General features: G+C 43.8%; 4 protein-coding genes and 1 non-coding gene across 7 annotated transcripts; 3 read left to right on the forward strand and 2 right to left on the reverse strand.

Moving 5' to 3' along the window:
- The first annotated feature begins 929 nt into the window (after positions 1 to 929).
- LOC147217105 (lipid droplet assembly factor 1-like) lies at positions 930 to 4,127 on the forward strand. Of its 2 annotated transcripts, none has more exons than XM_086175974.1 (5): positions 930 to 1,077; positions 1,213 to 1,322; positions 1,396 to 1,567; positions 1,647 to 1,792; positions 3,991 to 4,127. In XM_086175974.1, exons 2-5 carry the CDS (start codon positions 1,236 to 1,238, stop codon positions 4,051 to 4,053), a joined length of 468 nt encoding a protein of 155 aa, XP_086032100.1. In that variant the 5' UTR covers positions 930 to 1,077; positions 1,213 to 1,235; the 3' UTR covers positions 4,054 to 4,127. The 2 variants fall into 2 exon arrangements, with proteins under 2 accessions (XP_086032100.1, XP_086032101.1); XM_086175975.1 differs by having other exon boundaries at positions 1,399 to 1,567.
- Positions 3,432 to 11,314, reverse strand: LOC147217106 (ER lumen protein-retaining receptor 2-like). The gene is made up of 5 exons (XM_086175973.1): positions 11,062 to 11,314; positions 8,502 to 8,602; positions 8,257 to 8,415; positions 7,931 to 8,183; positions 3,432 to 6,239 (listed from the first exon to the last, which is right to left on the reverse strand). Exons 1-5 carry the CDS (start codon positions 11,150 to 11,152, stop codon positions 6,205 to 6,207), a joined length of 639 nt encoding a protein of 212 aa, XP_086032099.1. The 5' UTR covers positions 11,153 to 11,314; the 3' UTR covers positions 3,432 to 6,204.
- Positions 11,315 to 11,671: 357 nt separating this feature from the next.
- On the forward strand, positions 11,672 to 15,266 carry LOC147217107 (uncharacterized). Of its 2 annotated transcripts, none has more exons than XM_086176333.1 (6): positions 11,672 to 12,291; positions 12,475 to 12,792; positions 12,870 to 12,970; positions 13,073 to 13,120; positions 13,270 to 13,380; positions 13,484 to 15,266. In XM_086176333.1, the coding sequence occupies exons 1-6, from the start codon at positions 12,240 to 12,242 to the stop codon at positions 13,535 to 13,537; spliced, it is 684 nt and encodes a 227-aa protein (XP_086032459.1). In that variant the 5' UTR covers positions 11,672 to 12,239; the 3' UTR covers positions 13,538 to 15,266. The 2 variants fall into 2 exon arrangements, with proteins under 2 accessions (XP_086032459.1, XP_086032460.1); XM_086176334.1 differs by having other exon boundaries at positions 13,273 to 13,380.
- Positions 15,267 to 15,295: 29 nt separating this feature from the next.
- mfsd13al (major facilitator superfamily domain containing 13a-like) lies at positions 15,296 to 22,088 on the reverse strand. Its single transcript, XM_086176332.1, has 7 exons — positions 21,689 to 22,088; positions 20,945 to 21,259; positions 20,450 to 20,878; positions 20,212 to 20,366; positions 20,050 to 20,133; positions 18,563 to 18,706; positions 15,296 to 16,989 (listed from the first exon to the last, which is right to left on the reverse strand). Exons 1-7 carry the CDS (start codon positions 21,845 to 21,847, stop codon positions 16,848 to 16,850), a joined length of 1,428 nt encoding a protein of 475 aa, XP_086032458.1. The 5' UTR covers positions 21,848 to 22,088; the 3' UTR covers positions 15,296 to 16,847.
- On the forward strand, positions 19,453 to 19,534 carry trnas-aga (transfer RNA serine (anticodon AGA)). Its single transcript has one exon. It is a non-coding gene; the product is annotated as a tRNA-Ser (tRNA).
- Positions 22,089 to 22,329: the final 241 nt, after the last annotated feature.

Below are 22,329 nucleotides of genomic sequence, written 5' to 3' on the forward strand. Positions count from 1 at the left end.
ATAAAATAAATCCATCTACCAATCCATCTTCTGCCGCTCATCCTGCACCCATTGTCGCAGGGGATTTTGGAGCCTATCCCAACCGTCATCAGGCGAGAGGCGGGGTTCACCCTGAACTGATCGCCGGTCAATCAAAGAAAATAGAATAAAGGGAAATTAAATAATATAAAATAGAACGGAAAAAGTGATATCAAGTAAAATGAAAATACAACAATGTAAATTGTGAATAAATTGAATGAAATGTAAAATAAAGTAAGATAAAATAAAATATAGTGAAATTAAATTGAAAAAAAATGCAATGATGCAAATTAAAGTTAGATTAAATCAAAGTAAAATAAAATCAATTGAAATGAATTCAAGTAATATATATACATATATACATATATATATACATACACATTATATTAATGATATAATATTATATATATATATATATATATATATATATATATATATATAAAATGGAATGCAGGAAATCAAAATAAAATAAATATACAAAGAAATAAGGTATTGTCAAGCAAAATAAAATAAATTAAAATCAAATAAAGTGAAATAGAATAAAATAAAGTGATATTCAAAATAATAGAAAGATAAATAATGTAGAACAATGTAAATTTAAGTAAGGTAAATTAAACAAAATAAAATAAAATAAAATAAAATAAAATAAAATAAAATAAAATAAAATAAAATTATACAACAAGGCCCTGTGAACTTCATACGGACAGGGTTAAACAATGTCCACGCCATGGATGGATGGATAGATGGAGACGAGATCAGCCCAGTTTGCACCTTCATCACACAGCCAATTCCCGCCGCTGCAGAGTTTCCGCTCATCAATTCCTCCTCGTGCCACACATTTCCTTTGGGAAAGCAGTAGATGGCAGCAACGACACTAGTGAGTTTCCCCGCCATTAATCCAAAGAGGAAGAGGGAGGAGGAGGAAGACGGGAAAGAAAAAAGTTGCCTCCTCCAGAAAAAGGCGTGATTCTGCTGCCAAATGTTTTAAAAAGACTGACTCTAAAAAGTCGTGAGGAGTTCCACACGGCTGAGCTGAAGGTCAAACAGACCCGCCCTCAGGTGTGTATTCCTGTATTTCACTTTTTGAGCTGAGCCTCTGAACGAGGGAATCCAGTTTCAGTGCTCAGAACTTGCTCTGAAATGTTGCCATGCAACTTGTTGGGCTGTGTGTGTGTGTGTGTGTGTGTGTTTCAGACCGTCCCGGAGTGTGTGTGAAGATGCAGAGGACCCTTAGCCTCACTGAGATGCAGCAGCTATGGGGAAGCTGGACGTCCACGCTCGCCCAGATCTACGCCGAACCAAAGGTAAACACACACGTCAACGCCCGGCTGTGTGTTGTTCTTCAGCAGACGGGATCTTCTTCCTGCGCTTCCTCAGCAGGTCTCACAGCTGCTGGACACGAAGGTCGGTCGGTATCTCCTCACTCACCCTTTCATGGCCCAAACCCTGCTGGTGTTCACCGTCCTGTCCGCGCTCCCCGTCGCCGTGTTCCTTGGCTTCGCTCTCCTGAGCGCGGTCATCTCGGCCCTGGGCTTCGTTCTTCTCGAACGTACGTGAGACCCCCCGTAAACGTCTTCCTCACCTTCGTCCCACCGCTTCATCTCCACCCGTTTTTCATTCCCGTCCAGTGCTGCTGCTACTGCTGGCGGCGGCGATCCTGCTGTCGGTGCTCTCCGGCGTCGCCTTCTTCTCCTTGCTGGTGTCCTCCACCTTCAGCGCTTTCCATCTGGCCGTGTCCAACGTCCTCCCCCAGAGCTACCCTCATCTCACACAGGTAACTTTTGAAATGGAAGCAAACGCGGCATTGTCTTTGGCGACGGGGTCGGCGGGTCATATCTGGAAATATTTTCCTGATCAGGACGACAGCAAAGAGTGCGTTTGTTATTCTGGAAGTCTTGTTGAAGTCTTCTTCTCGTGGCGATTGGACTTGAATCTCTTCTTTGCGTTTTGAGACAAAAACTGATGCGACCCAAGGACAAAACAGCCTGGCAGAAGATGGAGAATGTGGTGTCTCCTCCACTGAGGATTGTGATGACCAACCAACCTCTGCATAAACAGATGATCCAACACGTCAGGACAGAACTCCACGGTCCATCCCAACCTGAAGGACAAGCACGTGTTGGAGAGAGGATTCTTTGTCAAAACAGACGCGACCTTTCATAAAAGTATAACGCCGTACTGGGATCGGCACCGAGACGGATTTGCACACATGGACCAGGACCTTCTGCACCCTCCAAACAACCAGGATGGATCCACCACCAGAAGAGGGCCCCGGTAACGTCCACATGAGCCTCAGTCCGTGGGATCCAACAGGTTTCACTCCTTGGTTTAGCCTTAACTTTTCCCATTCCAGAATCAAAATTGCTTTATTCGCAACTACAAGGAATTCGCTTTGGTTGTTTGGTTGCTTCCAGTTCAGGTGATTCCACAAAAGTTGCTCTTTTGTCACAACGAACGACAGCTCGATTAGCGTAATAACCCCCGTACACCTAGCTTCTGCCTATTTACATAACGAGCCACCAAAGCCTGGACCCGCCCAAAACCCTGGCAATTCTATTCCAAAAATTCCCCATTGGTCATTAGAAGCCTCTTGGATGAGGGATGAAACGTCTTCAAGTGAAGAAATTCAAGTCCAGTTGCCACAAGAAGAAGATTTCCACAAGAATTCACCGAGACCTGGACGACTGAGAACCTCCACTGACATGTTCATCTGAAATCCATCTTTTTAGTTCCAGCTCATTCCCGTATGGGTCATGTTTCCCCTGGAGTCTGATCATGGGATTTTCTTTAGATTTGTGTTCATATTCATGAGAATGTAACGGTTAAACAGAAAAAAATGACAACTAATTACACAACCATAAATAATACTAATAGTTACTAATAAACTGTCATCACAGTTGAGGTCTGCAGAATAGAATCGGCCTCTGTATTCATGAGTAAACAAATAAGAGATTAGTAATATTAGCAGGAAAGAAGAAATTATCAGTACCAGGAAAGATTAATCGAGTTCTTCCACAACTTCACGTGCATTACATCGTAGTATAAAACAAAGTCATGCAGTAAGTTTGGCGTCATCATTAAAGTTTTACATCTCTGTAAATTTAAACCAGTCTAAATTAATCCTGGATTCATTTAAGTACAATAATTTACGGACAATAAACCGCTACTTTTTTAAACCCCTTTGAACGCTGCATCTTAAACTAAGATGCGGCTAATTTAGGGAGATTTTTTGGGACTAACAAGTTTCACAAAACATTTAACTTCCTCACATCAGACCAATGAAATGATATTAAAATTCTGAGGTCAATTAATTCCAAAGAAGACGATTTTAATGGTTTTAGTGCGCAGGAGGAAGACCAAGATAGCGATCGGCTGGAGTAGGACAAAGCCGGGATAGGAAATAGGTGGATGGATATTTGCTTGCTATTTATTATTCATCTTTTTCATCACCCATTTTCAGAAAAAAAAGCATTTCAAGTTCGTATTAGTGGAAGTTACCGGTATGTTTTCAATTAAAAGTTAAAAAAGCATTTATGTGTAAATATCTCATGTTACAACATGGACACCTGCGGCTTATATATGTACATATATTTGTTAGTTATTTTTAGCCGGTGCGGCTTATATTCAGGTGCGCTCAATAGTCAGGAAATGACGGTAGCACACGACATAAATCCACATTCAATTTGGCAAAAAAGCCTTAGTTATATTAAGTGGATGTGATTTCTACCATTTTTATGAGAAAATAATCACATTTTTATCCTTTTATCCAAATTTATGCTCAAAGTATCAGGCTGAGGTTTTTATGGTGCAATTACTCCAAGATTCAGTCGTCAATGTAAAATGTTTATTTCAGACTCCCGTTACCCGAGCCTGTTCGTTTCTTTAAACGTCGTATTTCCCGTTGCCGCATCTGTGAGTCCTTGAATGTTGTTTCCACGTTCGAAGCGTTTTTTCTCTTGTGTTTCTCACCAGAAAATCAAAGACCTCGCCAAACAAAACGGGTGGGAAACCCCTAAACGGAAGGACAAGCAGTAGCGGGGTCTTCTGCCGAGGCGTGTTTGGATTCAACCACACCAATCGGGTGGAGATGTGAGATCTTTGTCTGTTTCTTGCGTCCACACTAAACCTCCTTGACGACACTGCAGGCCTGAATATCAATATAGACTACCGGGACCAAAGATTTGCCCGCGACCAGGAAATCTGCCGTCATCCCGTCCTTTGACTCACAGGATTCCAAGAAAAGGCCTTTTGTACGTTGAAAGACGAACCGAGCGCAGCTTCACATTCTGTGAAAGAGGAGCTGCGGCGCTGCTTGTATTATTTTTCGGAATAAAGCTCACGGGATGAACATCTATTTCCATTTTCTTACCACGCGTACATTTACGAAACACTTATGTCACTGCAATGTAACTACTGTAAGTTTATTTTTGTTTTTTTTTTTCCTGATAAAATATTTCACGGGTTAGCGGACTGATATCCCTTGTCGTGGGAAAATAAACAATGAAAAGAACTCTAATTTTGCAATTCTAATTTCATTATACTTTATTAATCCCTTGTGTAACCCATCATGGATGAACCAGGAGCAGTTTGCAGCTATCTAGCGGCGCCAGGCAAGTAGTTGGGGGTTCGGCATCTTGCTCAATAACACTTCCATACACTAAAAGTTGGGAACCAAATCAGGAATGTTTGTCTCCAAAGTATAATTGTTAAACTTTCTGCACTTTTTTTCCTCCAATTTTTTAAATGATTAATTATTTTTCTTGATTTCAAGTCTTGAAAATTTGTCTCTTCCTGAATTTATGGTCATTTTAGGCTTTTAAATTGAACAACTATTCGACGGACTGGCGTACCGGCCAGACAGTATATTATGAAACTGATTGGCTGCAGACGTATTTAATAAATAACAGTAAGCAAAAACAATGTCCTGGAATATAATACGCCAAATGAGTCAACAACAGGTTTCACGCAGCCTCGGCATGAGAGGCATCGGCGCCGTGGTAGAAAGATGGTGTAGGAAATATCCTGTGCCGTGGCCTGAAACCAAAGTAAACAAGCGGCGAGTGCGTCCGGTTCCTGCTGTCAGTGACGACAGAGACACAGGCAGGGGGGCTGTGAGTCGCACAAACTCTTTAATGGAGGTGATATCATGCAAAATAACAAAAAAAAATAATAAGGCATAAAAGCGTGGAGTTGGAAGGCGGGAATGACTCATTGGAAAAAGGCTGAAAGTCACAAAATTCGAAATTCGAGATGACCCCTGGTCTGAGCGAAATAAGGACATTTGTGTTAAATCTACCGGATGTTTGAACATTTGTAAAATCTCAAAAACGAAAGCAGAGATGGAGAACAACCACAAATCTGTTTGAAGTATCTGAAATGCTGGTGTCTGTTTAACTTGTAGAAACTGCCTTTACTTTGGACTTCCACGTAAACCCGCGATTTTAACCGAAGCATAACGATAAGCGTGGGAAAACATTCAGTCAACGGCTGATAAGTTTGAATGCTGGTATTCAGGTATTTTATGACTCCATGTTGGCATATTGACCTCTGTGATTTGATAAAGCGGTATTTTTCTTATAAAATTAAAGTGTGCTTGCCTCTGAGAAACGTCTCTGGGGATACACATGCGACAGTAAAACAAGATAATGGAAAAAAAAAAAACGCGAGTGGGACATTAATCCTCATCAGGCACTCAGATGCATTTCTCTTTGACAAGACTGTACATTTGTGCATTTCACTACCGAGTCGAACAAGGTGCTTCTCGGAGTCGACCCTATTTGTGACATTGGAAAAAAAAAAATGTTTTAAAAAACAAGAAAAGAGAAAGGAAAAAAAGAACCATAACACAATGAAAAAAAAGTGAAAAAAAAAGAGTAAACACCTCACATTTAGAAATAAAAAAAAAGCCTTTTCTCCTATTTGAACAGCACTGAAAAAGAAGTTTAAGGCAAGACGCTGAACACAGAAATCCGATGTTGGACCCGGGATAGTCTCTGTTCAGCTCTGGTGTTCGTCGCCGTCAACCGGTTCCGTCAGCGATCGTCGAGAAGACTAGTGTTTTTTTTTCCCCCAGATTTGGTCGGCTCTCTGTCTCAGGCATCCTTTGCCACCGGGCCACGAGATTCCGGGATGTTATCTGCCGACCCCCTGAGTCTGCTGAGCGTCGCCCGCCTCCTCCGCGCTCTTCTACGCCGGCAGGCTCAGCTTCTTGCCTTTCAACACTGGAGGTCCAGACGTTCAGGAGGGGAGAAGGAGAACAAGGGGTTTGTTGCCGCGATACAAGACAAGTTAGCATCCAAAACTAATACTTGATTTCAGAGGTTTTAGTCCGCAGCTTCATCTGCTGCAGCTCCCTGTGACTTTGGAAAATAAATAAAGGAATTAATTTGAATTGATTTGATTTTTAGTCTTTTTTTTTTTTCTAAACAAAATTCTAAATTTGAAGATTATGAATAAATGTGTTCAAATTCTTACGCCAATTAGTGAGCTTTTGAAGCCCTAACATGCAGAGATTCAGAGCAAAAATCACATTAACAAGGTAAAATAAATGCTTTAATTGTCTACTTAATTTTAATTTGCAACAATATGTCGCAGCATTCAGGGATTTTTTTTTTTTTGCGGTGACAGCTGACAGCAAGCCCTGGTACACAACATAAACGATGACGCACCACAGAAGCGGGCGGCATTTCTGGTTTGCTGCGGGGGGGATGATTTAGGTTCTGCCTTTTATTTCATATTTCATTTCACGACTCAAATAGACATTGAGTATTTTATTTTAACAAAACCTTCAACCCAGCACCTTATTTTTCTTTTCGGTCGGGGTTCAAAATGTTTTGTTACGTGCAGAAATAGAATTTGGTTTTCTCTGCAACGCAATATTTTATATGCATAGCAAAAAGGGGACGATAGATCTATGCAATGTTTTCTTTTTTATAGGAACCGGGTCCAGATGGCTCTTTGACTTGCCGACCCCTCGTCCGGTGGAAACGTATTCAAGTAGTTTCCCCTGTAAATGGACAAATAATCCAGCCTGGTGTATCGATTGATAAGAGCCTCCGAGTGACTGCTCGCTGATTTTTGTGAACTTCCACCAAAAATAGTGGAGGTGTGTTTGAGCAGCAAATCCAAAAGGTGAAATGATCAATCTGGACGGGTTTTAAGTTTCCAAATTCAGATTTTCCAAATTGGGAAGTTCTCCTTGGTAACAAACGGCCTTCATTTACAGCCTTGATGATTCTCTCAGGGTTTTTTTTCTTGGTCGCACTGCCATTCCGACTTGCTCACGAGGAGAAGAACCTCCGGTTTACCAAACAATCCACCCCAGACTTCGAAAGCATAAGGCTCCTGACACCGTAATCCAAACCCGTTTCTTCGCCTGACAGGATACAAAGTTTTACGATCCTGAACAGATTGGACACACAAGATGCACTTGCGTATTACAGGGACATACGCAAAAGACTTAAAATAGGGCCCTTTGTTTACTTCCTGGGACTGTGGTCTATTGCTGAGCAGTGGAGCAGAGGTTTGACAGTGGAGATGTTGTCCTGATGCAGACTCACTCGGAAAAGACCCCGTCGATTCAAGAAACTCCAAACCACCGAGGATTCACATTAGCTGCGCCTGAACTGAGCTTCTGCACGGTTCCAGGCCCGGGGATCATGTCTCCCACCTCTTTGTCGTACTTATAATACAGAGAGCTCTTTGAGGCTTTCAGATTTACGCATGAACTTGCCCCGAGGCTTCAAGGTCAAACTGTGCATTGATACTCTTATGCGCATGATGCAAAGCTCTGGAGATCTCCTCCACCCAGCCCGACGATTCATCTCCGCCACTGTCGATCTGTCGGTTTTTCATACGACATGCGCTCGTTTCCAACCGAACGGTCTTGACGGCGGCTGCGAACGCTTCCTACCTTTGGTGATATAAAGGTAGAAGAAGTCGCAGTAGAGGACCGTCTGGACCACACCGGCAACAATGGCGATCATGTCAAAGAAGCCCTCAAAGTAGAAACGCCAGATCCAGTTGAAGAGATAGAGCGCCCGGTACAGGCCCAGGCAGAACAGATAGTGGGTGGTGATGGTCTCGGCTTCTCCGGTCTTGCTGATCATGAAGAGCTGGGGAAGGATGGCCACGGACTCCAGATAGATGGAGAACGTCCACAGGATCTGAAAGACAGAAAAGGCACGTGCTGCGATTTCCACGTCTACCGATTGCCACGGAAGGACGAGCGATACACACCTCCAGGAGGGAAAAGTCATGGTTGATGAGAACAGCGAGACCCCCGACCGGAACAACCAAGAACTCCACGCGGAAGCTGTCGTGGTTGCCGTCGTAGGTCGCCCTGAACTTCACGAAGATCAAGTAGAGCGTGGCATACGCACAACCGATGTAGATGACCTGGGCGAGAAACACGAGTCCTCATCGGTGGGCCGAGGAGAGGCGATGCAGCAAGACACGTGCTGAGACGTGACCGACGGCCTTACCTTCATGCATGTGTTGTAGAGGGAGATGAAGGACGTGAACAGGTCCAAGTAGCGTGTCGAGAACACGATAGCAAACAGGATCTGACTCTTTCCAGAGATTCCTTTCAGCGAAATAGAAAGATACAAATGTTTAGGCCTCTGTGACTGCGACGTATGTCTACAAGAAAATTATCTGTCACCAAACCAAAGCTCCCGGCAGCCTCACTTCAAAACATGCAACATAACAGTGGGAAACACCGATCACAAAGTGTTTTCTGGCCAAACAGCGTCACCTTGTGGAGCGAGTTCAAAGGGAATAAGATGAGAACAACTTTATTTATCCCGAAGGAAATTGTTGTGCCAGAGTTTCAAGTAAAGACATAACAGTAATAGATAAGAGTAGAAAGGAGGAAGAATAAGAAATACAATGAAATATAATTGTCTTAACTGTTAACTACAAAGATTTGAAGATTCCCTGCGTAATGCAAGATGAAAGCAACTGCTCTCCCTCGGGTTGCATTTTCAAAACATAAAGACGAGCACGTGGGCCATTCCATACAAATACAAAACCTAAAAAAGATCTACAACGCCATCCTGTGGCATCTTTGACATTTCTCAGATCGGCAGCCCTCTGGGATCTTCCCTCCCGCCGAAAGATCCACACACGGTGCATAAAGTTACCAAATTCCACCCGCCCAGAGAACCAAAGCTAGCCCTGCCTTTCAAAAATACACTGGTCTGACTTGAGATTTCATTCACGTGCATGAAGCAGATGCGTCAGCGCAGGCGGCCAGTCAACGCTAAAATTAACCGATCTTGCATTTTTAAGACCAACATTGTTTTTGACATTGTGGGTAAAGAGGGTCCAACATGGCAAACATCCGGGTCTTCGGTCTTTGGTTACACATCATATGCCGTCGTCGCCCTCGGCTAACATGTGAATGACACCTTTCACTGTCACAAAAATCATACGTCTATTTATTATCAAAAAAAAAAAAAGAAGTCCAGGTGTTCGGAATAAATTAAGATTTGTCGCTTTGTTTCATTCCAGCAGTTGTAGGCTTATGGAATAAGCTAAATCGGCCCCTGACCTGTAAGGAGAGGCCGGCAATGCATCGAGGCACGGGATACCACCTTCCAAACAACTATCAGAGCATCACGCACATTAAACTGTGACTCCTTGAAAAGAAAATGCTGCACGAAAAAATCCCTGGTTCCCAAACTACCCCTTGAATAAGGAATAATTTGAATAAACCCTAAAAGAAATGTACTTGGTTACTATCTGAGGCTTACTGACACTTGAATGTAATTTCCTGATAGTTTGCAATGCTTTCTTGCTTCTGATAGAAGTGACTTGTTTTTAAAGGAGGTTTAAATTGTTCACATAACACACAAATTTGCATTTCAGGATGTCTAAATTAAATTTAACCTCTTGACTTAAACTTTGGACCTGGAATACAGTGTGGCATTTCGTACAGTGAGCAGTATCTGAATCATACATACTTTTTCGATAGTGTATAGATTAGATTAGAATGCATGAAGAGATGGACTTTTTTAATCAAAAAGGTAATTAATTTGTCCTAGCAGCCAGGTAGATTGTCACAGCATTAAGGTAGACATAGCATAATGTAATACACAGAATAATATTTGAATAGGAAACAAATATTTGGAATCTACCTGACAAAACGGCTATTTAACATTTACTCACTAGTTAAAAAAATTATATTTCAATTTCGATGAATAAAATAACCTCACAATAAATGTAAATGTAAATGTAAATAAATGTAACACTGATGTGTTAGCTAGCTTTAGCTGGTATGGTGAAGCCCTGCTTTATAAGCTAACCACAACATCTCGGACATCCAGGAGGAGACTGGACTTCTTAGTGAAATCCGTGGGCTTTAATGATTTCACCGACGGTACGTGTTCGTTTGTAAACACTTTTATGGACGCAAAATGATGATATTTGGGCGAGATGTGGCTGCTGGGCTACATTAGCAGGATGCTACTTCCGTAGCGCCTTCTAGAACGCCACGTCAGAAGCCAAACCTGAATAATCGAACCCCGAAACCCCTACTTGTCCTGAGGAGGACAGGGGGTACGGGGGATTTGCAGAAAATAAAGACAAAAAGGGGTAAAATAGTAGCACCAAACGAGTGCGCGGAGGGGGGAGAAATAACATACAGCATAACTTGTATGGGTGTATTTACCTCACACGATCGACTCGTGGGTACCGGCTAGCTACCATGGTGACAGCGGAAATCTACAGAACGGCGAGGGCTTTGCTAGTTTGAAACGATCGTTATTCACGGTGAACACCTGCTTCGCCGCTGGAAACCACGGTGTTGGCACACAGAAAGAAACCAGGAGATGCTAGCGGTCACTAACCGCAAGTTTCCCAGATGAATGAATGAATGAATGGGAGACGAGAAGCGTTAGCACGCAGCGCTAACTAGCTAGCTCTCCACCTTCTGGACCATCATTAGCGAGCTAGCGTTCTGATTTTAGCAGGTAAAAAGCGACGAGAGCCCACCGGATGTGACCGCCGGGCCTTTGTGGAGGAACAAATGTGTCCACTGACCTGCACACGACCTGCTTTTCCATATTTTGAGCAGGAGGATGATGATGGCGGCCAAATGAGAGAGATCCCCAGTCAGTCTGAAGATGTTCATGGTTTCGGGTGCTGTTGCGGACGTTCCTCGGAGATCCCTTCGCACGTCGTGCCCTCTCGGTGCGGATGACCCACCGGATCAACTTTTGTGGCAAACCGGGGCGGCGGGGACGCCTCGGGATCTGGGATATGGCGAGAATGCGGGTCGACGTGGAAGGGGGCGTGGCGTAAAGCAAAGCCGCGCTCTGATTGGCTGAGGGGTCGAGTGGCAGCGCGGGAAGACACGCCCCCGACGCGGGTTCGGGAGCCGTGACTTTGGGTGGGACCGGGATCGGGACCGGGACCGGGACCGGCCTCGAAAAACATCTATAGGAGGCTAAAACTCCACACTTTCACGACCAAAACCTCAATTCTATCTTCTCTTTAGGGTTTTGCACAACTTGTGAACTTTCTTTTTTTTGTTGTTCTGGCCCGAAGGCAGCATCCCCCCAACTTTTTTCGTACCGGGGACCAGTTTTATGCATGGAAATGTTTCGTGGGGCCTGGTTCTAAAACATTAAAAATGTTTGTCAGTTCACAGTCTGAATACAAACGTTACTCTTTATATGAGGGGATTACAATTGCGGCGGTTTTCTAAATAAGATCCGGAAGGTCGAATGAAAAAATAATTTGTATTGAGAAATATTTTCTTTGCAGATTGTACCAAAAGATCCGCTGACTGGGAGTGAGGTTTGGGACGCCTGCCCTGTGGGAGCTCTTAATCCCCAAAACCAAAAGTAATAAAACAAAAACTCTGTTTAAACACTGTTGGAATCTTCTTGTCTTCAGGCATTTTCAGTTCTGAAGAACTGTCTCGGACGAGGGGTGAAACATCTTCAAGTGAAGAAACTCAAGTCCAGTTGCCAAGATAAGAACATTCCTCAGAGAACTCCCCACGGCCCGGATGACTGAGAAACTCCACCGGCAAAAGAAAAGCTCTTTTTAACATTTTAATTCGCTCTTTTTGTAGGTTTCTACAACATGATGTGATTCCCGTTATTACACCAGCAGGGTAATAAAAAGGGAACTGACGAGAGGGGAAGTTACATCCAACGACAGGCTCAGAAATAAAACCATAAGATCATTCACGGCTGGTTTTCGATCGAGACATGGACAGGCTCTTTCTGCTTTCTCTCTGCCTCCCCTTCATGCAAACTGCAGGTAAGCTCTAATTCCCAACATACCACCGCCCGTTGAATTAATAACAGATATGTACGTGCAAGCGGATCTAAACTGCCTCAATCGAGCAATGAAAAATGACAATTTAGAAGTCATTTTCTCCTCCGGTAAAATATCTTGATGCTCAGATACTCCAGTTGTAATGTTACCTTCTGTTCCTCTCAGGAATCATGGAAAAAGATTGGAGCTGTTCAATAAAACCACAGAACGTGATCAGAAAGACAATTGGACTCGATGTTGTTCTCCCCTGCCGTTTAAACTGCTCAGCCCCTGTCTTCAGATACGAATGGTTTGCTTTCAAAAGAAATAATCACTTTCATCTGAACCTGGGAAATCCCAGATATCAACTAGAAGGAGCCAGTTTACACATAAAGTCACTCGACGAAGACGACAGCGCGATTTACGTCTGTGCGGTTGTATTAGACAAGACGCCGCAAGCCGGAGTGCAGCATGTCGGCTTGGGCACAACCCTCGTGGTAAAAGGTCAGTTTTGATTTGCAAAATAAGAAACACGGATTTTTAGACGGGCTGATACGTGCGGACTTTGCTTTGACTTTCAGAAAAATTGAAAAAGACTTTGAGATTCAATTCCTTGTGGGCGGCATTCGTCCTCCTCGCCATCTACAGCTCGGCGATACTGGCCCTCATCATTTTAAAGAAGGTAAGTGCCCCCGAATTACTTTTGTTTATTTAGCATTAACACTACCAATACTAAAAGCGATGAAAATGTGTGTTTTATCCGCAATCCTCTGCTGCGTTCCAGTGCGGCTACAACACATCGACGTGCAAACGTCTTTCCTCTGGCGACAAGGTAATACCGTTTAGACCGTAATACTTCTGGCTTACTCCGAACGTCATTTTAGACTTAATTCTTAAAGAAAAGGGAAGTAAAATCTGTGTGTGTGTGGGGGGGTTACCACACCGGGAACTCGCCCTGTTTCTGTCTGGGTTTTTGAACAGAAGAATATATCGAAGAGGGCGAAATTCCAGGATGTGATGAAAGAAATGAACAACAGGGTGAAAGCAAAGGACGTCAAAACGCCCGGCAGCAGGAACCACTCACACACCGAGGTACGTCATGTCGCAACGCGTCATATTTAGTCTGCGGACAAACTGGGTGATTGTAAAAGTTCAACTTGCACTGATTGTATTTTTCTGGTTTATCTCCTCCCAGGCTTCCGGTGCGCAGGTTAGCAGCTCGACAAATGACATCTACCAAAACATCTAACCGGAGATGCGGAAGAAATAAAAGTAAATCGTCCGCTGGAAATGGCTACGAGTGAACGGGAGGCGCGGCGACCGGGGAGCTGCTGGGTTCTCCACCTGTGGGCCTTCAGTGTTTCATGCAGAACCCAACAACAAGGAAAAGGCCGTCGCCTCGTGGCAGTTTGGGTTTGCACTCCCAGGACTGCACGTCGACCATCCTGCTGTTGAAATTGTTTTTGTTTCTTTTCAACATTTCCCCGCTTTCATCGAGGGGTTCAAGGGTTTCGGACGATGTCGATCTGCGACTCTACAAACTTGTCCGACCGAGACTTCATTTCCCACAGCCGGGCCGTGCAGCGGCGAAGCTCTTTATTTGTGAAATTCATTTGTGTTAGAACCTGTAAAATCTGCGTGAGAGGTTGCTCTGCTGCTGCCTTTCTTTTTTTCTGTCACTTGCAAATATGCGCGATGGAGCCGAAGCGGTGTTTTTCTCTCTATCCTCTCGTACCAACTCATTTCATGTCCTCCATCCGTAAGTCTCCTCTCCGCTCTTCCTCCAGACCTCCTGCACCCAGATCTCCACCATCTCTCCTCTATCCATGTCCAAACCATCTCAGCGCGACCATCTCTCCAAAACATCTAACATGTGCCGTCCCTCTGACGGGCTCATTCCTGATCTTCTCCGCATCTTCATCGCCGCTTCCTCCGAACCACACCACCGCTATCTTCTCCAGCTTTCCTCCCATTCTGGCTGATGCTTTTCTATCTCAAGTCACCCCTGCAATGTTTCTCCATCCATTCCAGTTTCTTCACCTCTTCCGCACCCTCTCCATTGCATTGGATTGATTGTTGACCCATACAACTTGAAATCCTCCTCCTTCATCTCCGCCCCCTTGCAGCCTCACCGTTCCGCTCGTCCTTTTACAACCTTCACTCCTCTTCTTTCAAGGTCAAACCTCCACCTCTCTAGATGTTTCTCCAACCGCTCCCTGCTTTCACTACAAATCACGTCATCAACGAACATCGTGGTCCGTGGAGATTCCAGTCTAACCCGTCAATCACCACTGCAAACAAAAATGTCGTCGAATCTCTAAATGCATCACTTTCAACCTGGTCTGTCGGATTACCTTCATGGAACATCGTTTCTAGCCAGATCCACAAGAAGGTGGATGAACAATTGGGATTTGGAGAGCGTCCCCGGTTCCAGTCCTGGTTCCTCCGCTCTCCGGTGGTCGCTCTCCAAGCTCGGCCTGCTGAAACTCCAGCGGGTGAATCACGGAAACAACCGGCTGTTCCCGATCGATATGAGAGGACTTGTGGGAAATCAGCCGGCGGCGGTGCTGATGAAGAAAAAAAAAAAAAAGAAAAACAAGTTTTATCTGGAGGTTCTTGATGAAATGAACCCACCGGTTCAGGCGGCAATATGGATGAGAAATGACATTTCAGTGTCCCTGACTTTAATATTTGTATTGGGGGAGAAAAAAATACAGCGTGTCCTTTCTTCAATGAACGAACCCAATCGTCGGAAATGTTTTTCTGTTCCTTTCATATTGAATCAGCATCGGACACGAGATAAAACTGTTTGGCCTCTCTGAGATTCGCACAAACCAGTTACCTGCTCTGCACCGCTTTGTTCTCAAACGTACCGCCTGAAAACAAGGCATTCCAGAAATGAAATTCAAGAAAACTGTGTTGTTTGAACCGGTGGTGTAAACCACTCTCTGCACGTATAACACAAATAAATAACACAATAGGCTTGTTGAGTAGAAACAAGACGGTTTATTTATAAAAAAATTAAAAAAAACATTATAAACCAAAAGGACTTACATTCATACATAATTCATACATGAAACAATAACGCAAAGGAATCACTCTGCGTCTCATCAGCTGAAACAAAAGACACCCCGTGGAAATCAAGATGTCACAATGGATACCTGGAGGAATTTGATAATATAGGAATGCACGCTTTCATTAAATATGATGTAACCATTTGGAAAATCCTTCACATAGCCTACGACTCCTGTCAAACTCAAACCCCGCGAGAACGTCTTAAAAGGTCCGACTGTCTTAAAAAAAAAAAAGTCAAACGTGTGTATTGACCAGAAACTACATTTCCCACAATTCGTGCCGATGATGCGAGTGACGGCGTCTCGCCATCAGATCGCAGTGAATCCACATCAACGCCATTTTCAACAAGTGGAACTGAGAAAAACAAATGATCCCTAAATGTCCAGGAAGAGAAAAGTTGATGCAGATGGAAGGCTGTTTGAAGAAAGATGGAAATGCATTTGCTACAAATTGGATTTGAATGAGGAAAAAATTCAGAGTTATTGAACATTAAGGAGTAGTGCCATTTATTTTACATTACCTTTAGTTACATTCATCCTGTTACTGTTCCATGTGGCCCTTTGAGGGCAACCATTATGACGACGTCTGATTTCTAAGGTCTTCAATCAAGTAATCTGCGACACAGTTTGAAAACACGGGATTTCATCCTCCCGTTAACCTGAACACGAAGTTCCTCAAAGGTTGTCCCACCAATCTGAAGAGCCTGTAAAACCTTCAAGTATTTGTAAAGGACAAGTTGCAAACGATGCAGCTCCGCCAACGGACAAAGGCCTCTTACGCCTTCGCTGCACAGAGGATTCGGTCAACATATTCTGTGTTTTTATATTATTCATATTCTGTGTGCGGCTGGGAGATGTGGGCTTCTACGGCCCGTCCCAGTTCACAAACAGTGACCTTTAGTCTGCGAAGCTGAAGCCGGGAGGACAAAGTACCCTCTAATTGGATGTTAATGTCACAGCTAATACGTCTCCTCACTTCAGGAGGTCCAAGACGCTCAACATTTTCAGGTTTTTCTGTCTGAGATTAACACGTCGGCCTTTACCGGTTTGGGGAAACAGCGGATCAAGGCTTCGCTACGCTTTTGTGCCGCTAATTACCAGCTGAGGCGAGGGAATCTGACTGCTGCCAACAAACTGGACGACCTGCTCCGTACTTCTGGTGTCTGACAAGGACGGGGCGGCTGAAGGTCCACCGGCGTGTGATGAATTTTAGAGGGAATGTGCGAAAATGCCTGGATGATATTCCTAATTAAGGAAACTAACGGGAAGCCTCATTTCACTTGTCAACGCGCCAAGATCATTTTCCATATTTAGAAACTAATTTATAGGGGGAGAAAAAAAAAACCTTTGATTATAGATGCAGTCATTTACATATCATTTGCCAAATTACCAAGCCGATCGGGCGGATCTCTTACAAAGGAATAATTCCTCTAAACCCCCGGCTGTGGATCAACCAGCCTCCGCTGCGCGCCGAGTCGACGCCGTCTAGCCGTCCATATATTTGCTTTCAGCCGTGTGGCTGTTACGAATGGAGAACGGCCTCCAGGCCACGACCTGCACGGCGGCGACGCACATGGGAACCAGACACACCAAGTAGAACATGACACTGTGGAGACGCTCCAAGGCCCTGGAAGGAAGAGAGATTCTCAATGCAGCAGCAGCAGCGGGTCGGAATTTATTTTTAACCTTGGCTGGATGTGACCGTTGGAAGTGGAAATCCACGTGTAGTGACTGCAGATGCACGGTTCGTACTTCAGGAAATAATATCGCCATGAAACATAATCTATACAAATGCGGATTATGAAAATATGCATTTTTTGGGTGGGTTTTTTTTTTTGTGGATTTGCAGTTTTAAATGTACGCACCTCAAAGAAATATGCAGTCAAACGTCTGCGGCCCTGAGATAAAGAAACTGCAACGCTACCTCTTCGGTCAATGTGAAGTTACAGGACCAGTCTTTTTGGGGAAACTGCCAGTTTCTGTTCTTGTTTTTATGCATTACGTCAGACATTGAGGTGACCGTTGTGTCATATGCGGCATGACACATTTTCAACATGTAAAATATATATTTTTGTACAATAGCTGAAACTCAAGGTCTTTCAGACAGGAGGATACCAAGCTAAAGCTGAAAGACGTGCTTTGGAGGTGTTTGGATTTAGCACCCGTACCCAGTATTTTTATATTTTATTTGTTGTTTTCCCTCTCGTAGAATAACAAAAAAAACAAACAAAAAAATATATTCATACACACACACACACATGCACACACTGTGGCCCCTCAAGATACAAATCACTTTATATATTTTTTATTTAATTTTTAAGGTACGAAGCGCCATTCAAGCAAATTTTATCCTTGAACTCTGAAAAAAAGATGTCACGATTCGAATACAAGAGCGAGAAAATCAAAATTCGAAGCGAGCTCCCACAACTGGAAAACACTTCATGATGCCGCTGCATCTTCTGAATTGGCCCCTGCAACATCCCTTCTTTTTCCGGGTAGTTAGTACAGTGTCTTTTTATAACTTTGTGCTTATTTTGTGTATTTTATTAACAATCATCAAGGACCCCAAGAAAGCAAGTGGTGAAGCCAGAAAGACGACACTATCGATGGAAATTAAGCACGAAATAATGGAACGATAATAATAAACATGACGGATATCGCACATGAATATATTCACAATGAATCCAGAATATGCAGAAAGAAGCGGAAGGAATAAATAAAGCCTGTCAAGCCTTGCAAGGGCATTACTATAATGTCACAACAACGGACATCAATACATGACAACAAGCAAAAATTGCTGCTGATGTGGGTGAAGGAGAAAGAGTTCGCTGACAAAGAGGGGAGAAAGTTGTCCCTCACACTATTAATATTCTTTTTTTTCAGGGTTTTTCTAGATTGCTATACTTATTTTGTAAGTTTTGGGGTGGGGTTGGTTCAAATTAATTTGTTTTCTTTTATTTTAAATGGGGAATATTCATTTCAGATTTAGAATAAATCAACATACGAGCCCACTTCTGGAACAAATTAAATTAGTATCTTAAGGGACCACTGTATATGAAAACAAACATGTAAAAGTGAGTTAGAAAGGGGCGGCACAAAAGAAATAAATTCTTCCACCAGCAAACCAAGTACTAAACATAGACAGACGGCTCATGACTTGCCGAGCGGGTAAAAAGGAATCAAGAAAAACCAGCTGATACCGTGGATTGGAGGCTGCTCCCAAATCCTTCAGCTGTTCATATCCGTACTGGTTGAGGACACTGATCACGATCATGGGGGCCAAAGACTGAGCCGGCTTGGTGAACAGAGCGTTTGTCCCGAACACCATGGAGGACAGCGGGGAGCTGCAGGACAGACATGTTGGTTAGTAGGGTTAGGATTAACACGGGTTACCAGTCTGGAGAGAAACCAGAGAATAAACACAATACTGTTTGTTTGTTTTTTTTGCATTGATTTGAACCCATCATATCAAGGTGCTTTTTGTGATTTGAAGCATTTTTGGGCTATTGAGGACACCTGAATATAAGCCGCACTGGTTAGAAACAAATAAATATACTGCTTCAAAAAATAAAGGGAACACTTAAACAACACAATGTAACCCCCACACAAGTCAATCATACTTGTGTGAAATCAAAGTGTCCATTGGGAAGCAACGCTGATTCATTTAGACTTGTTTTAAAGACAGCCTGCCGTGTGTTACACCACTTAAATTTGAGTGTGACACCGAATCCAGATCTCCATGGGTTCATACATTCGATTTCCATTGATCATTTTTGTGTTTTTGTTGTCAGCGCATCCAACTATGTAAAGAAGAAAGTATGCCATAAAAACATTTCATTCATTCAGATCTTGGATGTGTTATTATAGTGTTTCCTTTGTTTTTTTTGAGCAGTATATATATATATATATATATATATGAGTGTGTGTAGATATATAGGCCGCACTTGTTGATAAGCTGCAGGTGTTGCAGCATAAGATATTTATTCACAAACATTTTTTTTACCTTCTAATTCAATACATACTGGTAACATCCACAAATACGAACTGGAAATGGTTATTTAACACCCAAACAACTGATGTTCTGTTAAGTGTTGTCGTGGCCGAGTGGTTAAGGCGATGGACTAGAAATCCATTGGGGTCTCCCCGCACAGGTTCGAATCCTGCCGACAACGTGCATTGAGTTTTGTGGAACAGGAGGTTGAGCAACTTAACACCCCCTGCTAGTTTGTCCCCTGGCGCTGCTAATGGGTCACCCAAGAAAGGTTCTTCGCAACAAATATCCTAAAGTCGTCTTATTTGGTGTCAGCCTCAAAATTTCACGGTCATTTCATCGGTCCGATATGACGAGGCAAAATGTTTTTGGTGGCATGGAGCTCAATAGCCAAAAAAAAAACCATCGTTGTTAAAGCCGCAGTGTTCGAAGCGTGTGAAAAAAGCAGCGGCTCATAGTCCGGAAATGACACGACGTAAATACATCCCAGGATTAACTTAGGCGAGTTGAAGTTTACAGAGATGTAAAATTTTAATGATGATGCCACACTTGTTGCATGACCCTGTTTTGTACAACGATGTCCTGCACATGAAGTTGTGGATGCACTTACAGTCCGGCAATAACGGTATGATGGTACGCTAACGTTATGGTTTACCTCGCAACAACTTTAGGGTAGCCAAAGCAGCTCTTGTTTACCTGCGCTTATATGTTTGCATGTCTGTGTCGATGATGTCAGCCAAAGGCAAGCTGAAGAGACTGAACGTCGCCTGAATTAAAATCCTGCGAAAGAGACAAGGGCGTGAACGCTCGGGGGGAGAATACGAAAATAAAAAAAGGACGCATGAATTCGCAGCTTACATGTTCACGGTGAGGAAAAACGCCAGGATGTAAAAGTGCTTCGGGCCAAGCGCTAGCATGATAGCAGCCATCCCAGACTCTATACAGAAGGTGAAGAGGATGATTTTATAGTAGCCGAGTCCATGAAGAAGTCTCTCACAGCTTAATACTAACAGCTGGAATAAAGACATACGGTTAGAAACAACGTCTGATGCCGTGGTCTTCTAAAGATGCAGGAGGAGGCAGGAGGACAATATACCTGAGGGCAGATGAATCCGGCTCCATACATGATGCTCTTGGCCAGAGACGGGAGCACATCGGCAGGAATCAGGTGCTCGGCGAATATCATGGTAAAATTATTGAAGAAAGCCAGGATGAAAACCTGAAAGAAGTTCATGAGCACAAACAGCCTGAAGTCCCTGTTTATCACGATTTGCCACGTCAACGTTTTTAACGTGGAGAGGGAAAACTCCGGCTGAGCGGAAGAGCAATCGTCGGATCTGGACGCGTCGGACTCCGAGCCTTTCCTGTCGAAGCGGCTCTCGCTGCGGAGGCCCGTGTAGATCATGCAGATGCTGCTCAGGACGGCCACGATCACCGTGTAAACTTGGAAGGACGCAAAATCCTCCATGTTCCGGGACAGCACGCCGCAGAAGAGGACGCTGGAGGAGCCGACCAGAGAAGCCACCTGGGCGGATAAAGACGCGTTCAGCTTCCCATCTGAAGGTTTGCGGAGGAGACGGGAAGCGCTTACCTGGTTGTACTTTACGAGTCTTAATCGGCTCTGGTGGCGGCTGGAGATCTCGGCAAACAGGGCGCACTGCGCCAGCAGAACAAACGTCAGCATGCCGTCGAAAGCGCAGAGGGCCACCATCAGGTGCACGCCGCTCAAGCGGTCGCCTGGAGCGTAGGATCGCCACGGGAACCAGGCCAGAAGGAAGGCCAGGGAGTAGAGGGGAGCGCCGTACAGAATAGACAAGCGCCGATGAGAGCAGAAGGAAACTTTGGAGGTATCTTGCAGGTAGCCAAACAGCGGGTCATTCACTGCATTCCACACCATGTACACCACCTGCAGAGAGAAATGATTAAACAATCAACAAACTGCCACATGTCGGAGGACTTACTGAGCAGGGCTACGCGACGTGACGGTCATTTAAGTTTTTGCAATGCTTTTCCTGCACGTTGGATCAACATTTTAATGACTTGTCACCAAAGGTGCCCTTTCAATGCGGAACTGATTGGTGTGTTCGTGGTTTCCTGGTGTTTTAGTATTCAAGATGTTTACCTTTACATGCACGCTAAAGAAACATGTTCCTCTGCACTTTGCTGTCCACATGGGCAGTTTAGTAAGGACATAAAACAGTAAATAAAAAAGCACAATACAGGACAGTGATTGAAAAATATAGTGGAAATAATATTTGCAAAGGTGCAAATAACAGATTTGTGATTGCACCGGATATTAGCAAAGAACAACAGCATTTAAAGACCATTTGCTTACCTGTGATTGGTGGAACGCTGCCTCCGATACTCCGTATTTATTGACGAACAGCTTGACATAGTAGAAGCTGAATATGTTGTTGATCATGCAGGATCCTAAAGTGGTCATGGCAAACGCCAGTGCTGCGGGATTGACCCCGAAGCTGCGGCGCAGCTGCATCTTTGCACCTGAGACAGGTAACAGGTAACAGGTCACCTGTTGGTCTTTCGATCCGCAGCGAAGACACGAACAACGAACTAGTCGTTTTTTTAGCCGAGCTACTCATTAACACCCATGCCCGCCCAAAAAGCTCAAACGTTTGAAAAACCAAAATCCCACGAAAAAATGGTGGAATTTTTCTCTGAGTGCCATTTCAGAAAATCCAAATAGTAACTTTCTCTTGTGCGTCCAACAACTTCATATCCTGTCAAGCCGCTTTTTCTGCTAAGGGAGGAGGCGGGGCCATAACGCGACCGGAAAACATCTGATTGGTCGGAAGAGTTATTTCGTTCCACTTCCTGCGTGATGATTCGCCCAGCGACCTGCCTGTTTATAATACCCGGAAGTAACGCGGAACAACCTTTTTAAAAGTACAGCCACTTTGATTTATTCAGTTATTTATTTACACAGAGCCCATAAAGATAATTAGGTTTTTAAATATG

Source organism: Fistularia commersonii, chromosome 28 (genome assembly GCF_037954325.1).
Source record: "Fistularia commersonii isolate RoL2024-O1a breed Wild chromosome 28, RoL_Fcom_v1.0, whole genome shotgun sequence".
Lineage (NCBI taxonomy): Eukaryota > Metazoa > Chordata > Actinopteri > Syngnathiformes > Fistulariidae > Fistularia > Fistularia commersonii.